At 39.5% G+C, this 9,760-nt stretch overlaps 1 protein-coding gene across 1 annotated transcript; it reads right to left on the reverse strand.

The window, feature by feature from the left end:
- Positions 1-778: 778 nt before the first annotated feature.
- Positions 779-8,782, reverse strand: f3a (coagulation factor III, tissue factor a). The gene is made up of 6 exons (XM_030079797.1): positions 8,593-8,782; positions 7,766-7,877; positions 6,632-6,825; positions 6,022-6,203; positions 4,633-4,801; positions 779-1,795 (listed from the first exon to the last, which is right to left on the reverse strand). Exons 1-6 carry the CDS (start codon positions 8,666-8,668, stop codon positions 1,650-1,652), a joined length of 879 nt encoding a protein of 292 aa, XP_029935657.1. The 5' UTR covers positions 8,669-8,782; the 3' UTR covers positions 779-1,649.
- Positions 8,783-9,760: the final 978 nt, after the last annotated feature.

Here is a 9,760-nt window from a genome sequence, read left to right on the forward strand (position 1 = left end):
TTGGTTTGCTGGTAATTTTACCAAAAATATTTGACCTGTACTCTTTTGTCTGTTTTCTAACATGAAGTGCTAGAAAAATGGCGTTATCTTGAGGGTGAATCCGTAATACAAGATTTTAGGGGGATTTGTTTTAACGCCAGACTGCTAGAATTTGTTTTAATGTTGCAGAAATACAACGCTGGGTTCACGGGGTCATCATGTTTCTGTATCCTTCACACAAGAGGCTTTATGACAGGATGTGCGGCAGAATTTGGGCTGTTAGGAGTATGATAAAGGAGTATGATAAACACTTTCAACTTGGAGCTCAGCACTGCTTTCCTCTTCAAGTCAAATCAAAAGGAAGCGTACATCATTCAACGGGCTACATGCTATAATTATTAGGAGGCATTTGTTTTCATCTTTGATCGTGCCAACTATAACAACAGCACAGAGCAGAACTCGAATGTTCTCAGTGGGAATTTGTTTTCACTGTTTGCCATGTACTGTACATACTTAGAAACAGGACATTTCAGTGGACTACTTTGTGATATATGACCACTGAGGATATGTACATATTTTTTAATGGGAGGCTTTCAAGAACAATTTGCAGGGAGGAAAACTTCGATCACGGACGTTATTATTGCATTGACTTGATTCAGCTGAAAGCCTGTGGGACGTCTTATAAACCCCAAATCCAAAGCCCTCTCAGGTCTTAAGTGTCAATCAGTTCAAGTGTTATTCAGCGAGCTCTACTGTGTGAACATGTTGCCACAAACGAATGAGCACAACTCGTCGGTCTGCACCCTCCATGTTTAATAACCCACAAAACACCAAACACCAGCATTTTCAGTGTGAACACCTTTACAACTACATTAGTGTAATTTGTTAGACAGTATGAAAACCATGTGTATAAAACAATCCACAATCGTCGGACATTATTCACATAGACAAATGCAGTAGATTTTATTCAAATCTGTGGATGTGCATTGTAGAAAAGATTTATATACATTTCAATATTTCAGCTGATCTCCAACAGTCCACTGAAGCATAAAACAGCCAAAAATAGCATCATATACAAACAACACGTTAACTGCAGTTAAACACAATAAATTAACCACTTGAATACAAAAATAAAATATACTAATCTTGATTTCCAATATAATGTAGTATTCACCACTCTCCCAAAAATCATATCCTATTTTCCCAGCAGTAATATTAAGTTAGATATGGTTAGACAAAATAAAATAAATAAAAGCAGTTGGTAGTGTTTATCATAAGTCAAGAAACAGCAGAAGTACCAGTCACCAAGACTAAAAATAAAAAATGGAAAATAAAACTAAAAACAATAAAGAACAGAATGTTGTCAGGCTTGAGCAGTGTGGCTAAAATCCCTTTGACCAATACGTGGAGCATTTGATTTTCATTCTGTTCAAACAGTATTATCTGCAGCATTCAAAGGACAGATAGAAATATGTCACATATTCACGAGGTAGTTTCACAGAAACTAAAGGGAGGATTCAATTCCAGTGTCTGACAGTGGAATGTTGAACTGGCTCTGCCCTCCTACCCTCCCTCATAGGCTTCAGTCCAGTCCAGCTGTACCTTATTTTCCCACAACTGAGTGAGCGATGGAGTGTTTCTGTGTGTGTCTGTTGCTGAAAACACACTGCTCACACACTTTGCAGTGGCGTTCCCTCTTTCCCAGTTTTCTCATCTCTCCTCTTGCGCTTGCAGCAGAACACTATGGCAGCGATGACGCCTCCGACAAACAGCAGAATGAGGAAGATGCCACCTACGATCACACCGACGGAGTACTCTGTGGACGACAAGATTAGATTAGATTAGAATAGGGTGGCCTCAGATATCTTTTTTTATATTCAGCATTCAGATAATCACTGAGTTTTATGCATCAATATTCAGACATTTGTGCTAAATTGGCCTGAATAAATTGAAGCTCTCCAAAAGGATAGAGGTGAGTGTGTAAGAGGCCAAAACCACACTGGACACGGGCCAGAACTTCATACTTGGCAATATGGGGATTGTAGGAGTCTTATTTTCAGTAGCAGGCAAGCAGGCACGTAAAACATAAATACTGTATCTATGTCCTCCCTGACTTATCCAACCTGCTGGAATAAAAAATAATCTGAACCTGAACCAGTAAGGTTTAGGTCAAAATGCCAAATTCTACAGGGAAGAGGTGCTGTGCTACTAGTAATTTAATGTAACACCTACAGTAGGTATTTTGGTATTTTATTTTATTTTATTTTATTTTATTCAGGTATTTTGTTAACTAGGTGTTACATTACTCCACATTAGTTCCATAGCACAGCAAAACAGCTCCTGAAAGAACATGTTTGCCACGTAAACCAACACCAGCAAGGTGGGTTATGCCAACATAAAAAGCAACAAGTCCCTGTACCCATTTATTTTCATGTAATTGCAAATATTTGTGAAAGTACTATTGTTTCTTCCTGGTGCAAGGTTACCATGCAGATTCAGATGCTACCTGCCCAGTCTGCTTTCCACTTGAAATAGCTGTTTGCACCGCCAGTGCAAAGCCGTTCAATTTCCTCAAAATGGACACTGGGACTTTTGCTGTTTTTTTGGACTGACATAATCCACTTTGACTGAGACTGAATTTGATCGATATCTTCATTAGTTGCTCCACAATAAGTCCAGGTACCCATTTTTTTGAGGAAATGAAACAGCTCTTTTTGTGTTATTTTCCAAGTTAAATTGGAAAGTAGATCCGGCAGGTAGGTAGTTTCTGCAGGAAACCTCTGCATAGGAATCCTGTGCCAGAAGAAACAACCTGAGAGTACTTCCACAAATAAATGTAATTACACAAAAAATAAATAAGCATCAGACTTGTTGTTGTTGTTGTTGTTGTTTTTCATATTGACATAATCTGTTTTTTTCATGTACATTTATGTTTCGCTGCACTATGGAAGTTAAGAGAAAGATAGCTTATCAGCCCAGGGGAGCACAGAGCAACTAAGGAGCATATCTCACCACCATGTGGACTCGTAACTCAGGTAACTACACAAACCAACACACTTGCAATGAAACATGTAACACTGTTATTTTCCCCTTTGCGTTTATATAAATATATATAACATACAATAAATGTAGGGCAGCCTCTTAAAGTGCTTAAATACTTTTACAAGTTTTGGCCTCATAAACATCTGTGCACACAGCGCAGTGTGAGGGAGTGTTGCTGAGCTGTGTCTCTAATGCAGTCCAAACAAAGACATGAGTCATTCATCAGCACCCCCTCACCCTCTAAACTTCCCATCAGCCTCGGACAAACACGTTGACCTACAGCTAATCCCTGTGTGTGTGTGTGTGTGTGTGTGTGCGTGAATGGTTACACAGTATATGTGTCCATCCTGTATTTATCCGTGAAAGTGCCACAGTGTGCTATCTTTTATTGAAAACAAACATCGTTTACATGATTGCATTCACTACTGCTGTGATCCCCTGTGGATCCACACAGCTCCGGCTTTTCCCACCGCACAAGCAAAGGCCTGACAATGGTACAGACGCTTGGGGGGTCCAAATGTAAGCCCTACCCCAGAATTTTTTCCCACAATTCTATGATATATATGGGTCCCTATGATACATATATATATATATATATATATATATATATATATATATATATAGATCCCTAAGTTAAGTATCAACCAAAGATTTCACATATCTCCTGTTAACTTATAACGGAGGCTCCACTGGGCCCATATCTGTGCAACCAAACCTCCTAGTGACTCAGAGGTTTTTGTGGACACTCATCATTTTTCCATTCTGAAGACAGAAGCATATTTTCTACTGGACATATGAGTGGGTGGGTGGGTGGGTGAGAGGCTAAGGACACATTTAAACCAACGAGGCTTGTTCAAGTTGATTTGTTAATTTTGTTGATTTGTCAAAGTTGATGACTAATGAGGATTGAGTTTCCAGAAGTAATGAATCTACGGGGGATCAAATAAGAACACTGAATAACTAAAAGTTTCTTTTCATTCTTTGGATAATGCCAAGAGTCTGCAGTCTGTTAGCATTCTGTTTGCTAAAGCACGAGCACAGGACACAGCTCTCTAGCAGAGACAAAATAGTCCTTGAAGTCATTTTACCTGCATTTGACCTTTACAGAACATACAGTGCAACAGATGGACCGGGGACGTTTGTGTGATTTGTTGCTATGCTCATTATCAACAGACTGACATAATCACAGATTATAATCCAACCTGTGCCTCATCATGTAGGGGTTAACAATAGATGTCTGCAGTAAAATCAATCAGACACCATAGATCAGATCTGAACCAGACAGACAGGTCAAAGGGGGTTCCCCTCTGCCTTCCTTCCTCCTCAGCCCACTTTCCCATACGCAAGCAGCTCATGCATGTTTATTTCGAAAGGTCCACTTCCCGTCTTTGACCCTGACCAGTTACCGGGAGGAAAAAACACAGATTCACTTCGAAGTCAGTGTTGTAAGAGCAAGAATACTAGCAGGTTCTCTATGGCAGCTCTTGTAGATGTGTTTCATTCCAGCAATATGATTGCACAATCTTATGAAATGTGCTGTGGGAATCAAATTAGACTTGATCTGACTTGAGTGTGTGATAGGACAGGAGCCTGAGGTAGCCTTCTACTTACTGTCGAATATAGAGGGGTTATCATTTTGGGAGCACTTGACGTGGCTGGGGTCTCCCAGCTGCTTGCTGATGCTGCGGGTGGGGATGTAGGCCTGGACGGTGAAGCAGTAACTCTCCCCTCGATCCAGCCTGGTCAGCTCTATCTCACTGCTCTTGGACAAGTGCACTTTCTACGGACAACAAACAGCAGAAAGACATCAGCTTCATATCCTAGTTATTGTCTTGTTGTTATTGTTCTGTCTAGAACGCGGTTACAGCCAGTGGATCAAAATGAATAGTGTTATTTTTCTTGGTGACACTGGTGCAGGAATTTGCATCGTAGGGTTCGACTGTTATGGTTTTTTGCAGGCTGGTACAGTAGAGATGCAAGTTTTATCTCTTTTTTATTGTCATTTTTTTTATTTTATAGGACACTCTATAGTGAGGTGACACATCAAAGACAGAAAAAGAGAGAAAACGAACAATGACAAGGGTCCCAAGCCAGATTAAACTCCAATAAATTAATAATAATTCTACTACTGCTATTCTACTACTGCTAGTACAACTAATAGTACTATTAACTATAATAGTATATAGTATATAGTATATAATAGTATTGTAATACTATTACTGGTACTATTACTACTACCATTCAGAATCAGCAATACTTTATTAATCCCCAAGGGATTTTGGGTCAGTTGCAATTGGTTGGGTCACCTGAAGTATGAAATATAAACATATGTGCATTAATCCTAATTGTGCATTATTCCTAGGTGTAAAAAAAGTGTATTATTTGCATTATGTATAAATACATGGATTAATTCTACAAAAATATTACAACAAAAACTACAGAAATGAGAGATTGCGCATATTACTACCAGTATTAGCACTAATATGTGTACTATTAGTACTATGACTATTACTACTACTATTGCTGCTGCTGCTACTGCTACCAATTCTAATGCTATTTAATTACTGCTACTAAAGCTACCAAAAATGCTGATAGGACAACTTCAGCTAGTCCGGAACTCTTCCACCAGACTTCGAACAAAGGCCAGGAAAACAGAGCACTACTGCTGTTACTGCTACTACAACTACACCTACTACTACTTCTATTACCACTACTACTACAACTGTTATTATCACTACTACTACATCTACTACTATGTATACTAATTGCAATAATAAGAATAAAAATAAGAATAAGAATAATCAACACCTGCTGACATTTGATTTAAACCTCATGGCACGGGGACAAAACTTCACAGACAAGGGCAAAAGACTGCATGTTATTATTTATACTGGCACAAAATATCAATTATCTGTGTCTTCAGTCTAAAAGTATCAGCACAAGCCGCCCTCTTGGTTTATTGTTCTACCTACTTGCCCCTACAAGACCGGTAGAGCTCACCTTGCCCGTGCTTGTGGCCCTCCAGTAGAGAACCTTGTACTGCAGTTCGTCTGCGAAGACATCCCTGATGCTCAGCTGGCGGCCGTTCTCGAACAGGGCGGTGAGCGGGTCGCTCACGTACAGGGTGGTCTTCCTTTTGTCCTTGCTCACCTCGATTTTGAAGTCAGGTTTGCCTATGTCAGCTGTGGATAGAGGAGGAGGAGGAGGAGGAGGGTGGGGTCAGGGAATGCTGTGCTGGCAGGCTAAGTAGATTGCACATATCTCGGAATGCATTGTATGGTACAGTGCACTTGCAAGTAAGCCTTGTGATCTCTGATCCCTTTTTCATTTATGATAAGTATGTTTTTCTGTGGTCTTGTTATCAGCCATTATGCATGTCTAGCATATTTAAGGTGTTTGTGCTTTATATAGACTGAAAAGAGCCATGCAACAAAGATCCCAACAAGATTCAAACTCAAGACATGGTAAGCCAGCTGAACCAGTGCTCCTATCTTTTCACCGTTTTTCATATTATTTATTTTTTTGTGTGTGCAATGACATGTGACTCCTCATTATTAGCTCTTATATGTCTGCTTTTCATGCCTGCATGTGCGCACAAGGAGGGACCTACTGTCTTTGTAGGGGCAGAATCGCTCTGAGCTGGTGTAGGGGAACTCGATGAGGTCGGAGTTCACCCCGCGGGGGGGTTCAGACCGCACGTCAGCCGAGTAGGTGGCCTTCACGTCGCTCAGAGAGTTGGTCAAATCGCACATTGTCTCTGTGGTCCGGATGCAGTGAGGGTTCCTCTGTCGGTCCTTACCAAGCCTGCAGCAACAGGGAGTCAAATAATTCCATTAGAAAAGACACTGTAACGCAATTATATATCATCATAAGAGCATCATAGGTCATTATAGGGGCACTGCAAGATCAAGGAAGCATAAAAGTATCATAAGCATATTACAAGCACACTGTCAGTACATGATAATTGTTATAAACAGAGCACAGTGCAACAGGGTGCGACAACACTGTAGTTAAGGACATGAAGTTAGACTGTAATTTTCCATTTGGGATTTGGTCTGAAAAAAAGCTTATCTATCCTTATTATGGACCAAAGCAGTAATTTTTAATGTTTGATCCATTTACTACAATTTTAGCCCAATTTTACATTGCAGTATATTTGCGTTGATTTTAAAATTTGAATTTTGGTCTGAAACACGCCCCTCTAATTGTTCAAGTCTTCAGAACAAAACATGGAATACTGGTGTGAAGAAAGGTTGACGTCTCTGAAAGTTCATATTCATATTGTGGTGGAATGAATGGAAATCAGCGGCTGGATAAAAGGGAGGAAAATGATATTACAGTTCTAAAATGCAACTGCTTGCTTCAGGAAATGACTGGCATGCAGAATGACTGGTATGATCCTTTAAGTAAAGTGTAATTGAAACATGCATTTAGGTTTACACAGAAAAGGACATTTTTGGTTCCACTGGCATCTCATCTTATTGACTGGAGATCTTTCACCTAAATTAAACATTCCAGTAAAAGCTTTTAGTGAATCAATACTGACGTCTTATCTGCTGCCGTGAATCTCTCCTCCCTGACCTCTAAAGGGAGCATGATTCAATCTAACACTAAGCGTTTACATTTATCATGAAGGAAGGTTGTTACATATTAATGATTTACCTATGGGGATTGAATGCCATTGCAATAAAAAGAAAAAAAAAAGTCACTTTGCCACATAGGGGGTTTGCATGCGGGTACTTACGGAGAGAACTCAACAGTGTAGGTGTAATCAGCTGTCGGCTTGGGTTCCCACTTCAGCAGGGTTTTAAAGTTGGTAGATATCCAAGTGACATTTTGTGCTTTGGGAAAGGAATCTGCAAGATGAAACGGGTTGCCATATGAACAGCCTGGAGATCTAATATCAGGTGTTGGAGGTCAAATAATGTACAGCAATCTTTCTGGAGAGGTGTCTCCACGCCCAGGTAGCTCAGCAACACACACTGCCTGCATGGCACTCCAAATGTGGAGTGTACTGTGTTCTCTGCTGCCTTGCACCTGCTGGCTGAATACACATTTACCTTTTACTTGTACAGTAAATCAGGGCTGATGTCTGAATATTCTCCTTGTTACAGGCATTTAACCAACTGCATATATTTAAATACGATTTTTCATAGTGTTACCACTTACATTTGCTCTGATAGTGTATTATCATATTGCACATGCACGCTCTGCGCCCATTACTCTATAATTCCAGTGATGTTGTAATCCGCACTTTCCCCTATTCCTATTATTCATAGTCTTTGCCGGATGCATGTGTTTTCCCCATTTGTTATGATGATTTCATTTTTTCCCCATTCTTATTCTCTTTCTCTTTCTGTTGTGTAGTTGCTGAAATGATGTAACTTCCCCCCGCGAGAAGCAGTAAAGTTTGACTTAATTTGTCTAAGTCTGAGACAAACTGTAGGCTATAATACCAAGTAGTGGAAAATCCATCTACTCGATAAGCAAAACAGAATATGCATAAATAATTATTTAAAAATTAATAATTCTGTGAGATTAAATTCTATGAGTTGAGCAGATGGGACCCACCTGAGGCTGACGCTCTGGCGACAAACACATTGACGAAGAGAGCGACAACAGCAGCGGCTACTCCACTCTTCAGCATGTTGTATTCCAATCTCTGTCCAACTCCAAAATCCAGAGGTGTGTGTATCTGTATGTCTCTCTCTGTGTATGTGTGTGTGTGTGATGGATTCAGTTGTCACACTTCTCCGCTGAGTGCCGGGTGCGAGTGGCGGCTTTGCTTAAAGAGCCCTGCTCTTACGACGTAACGTTTGACCAAATAAGGAGATTCCGGCTGTTGCGTCATCAGAGTAGGAGGGTGCCAGTGTACGTGACTGTCCGGCTGAGGATATACGCTAGAGTACATTTTCCATAGAAAGATACAAAAAACGGTGCCCATATTACTACCAAAACCACCAAGTACAAAAATACTATGAATTACACGATATTAAGATTTGTAAAAAAAAAAAAAAAAAAAAAAAAAAAAATTCTATTAGATGTAGGGACAGACGAGATATTTTTATTTGGTAAATATAATAAAATATTATACATAGATTATACAGATGGAACTTGTGCCCTGAATGCATGCACATCTGGGGGTACAGCAAAAATAAAATAAATAAAATAAAATAAATTCTTCCTCTCTATTGATATGCAAAGCCTTACATCCATGTATAGTAAATATCATTCAAAGGATAAGTCACCATCCAAAACTAAAATGCACATACAACTACCTAAGTAAATAGTATCATTATTTTCTAAATGGATGAACTATCACTGTAATATATCAAGACATTACAATTACACCCATTCATAATTAACATAGTGCTCTACGTTCTGTTGGTTATTGTATTCAGAGACACTATAGATGTTGAAATTTAATATAAAAGGTACATCACAGATTGATATTAATCTAATATCACATTTTTCAAAATAGGTGAATTATCCCAGGCTGTTGGATATGGTGGCTACAGCACAGTGATAATCAGCCAGCTGGCATTATCTAAACACAAAGTGCAGCAGTGATGCAATGTTCAGCTTCAAGTCAAAAAACAGAAATGGATCATGGGTCTATGCAGTCCTGTGGTATGATCTGAATCTGAAGAGTTGGAGAGAAATTAGTAAATCAGTAAAAGAGAATATATTCTCAGGCACCGTTGTCAAAAGCTGTCGGTCGAGGCTGGAATTATATGCC

This window comes from Myripristis murdjan, chromosome 20, assembly GCF_902150065.1.
Source record: "Myripristis murdjan chromosome 20, fMyrMur1.1, whole genome shotgun sequence".
In the NCBI taxonomy this organism is placed as follows: Eukaryota; Metazoa; Chordata; class Actinopteri; order Holocentriformes; family Holocentridae; genus Myripristis; species Myripristis murdjan.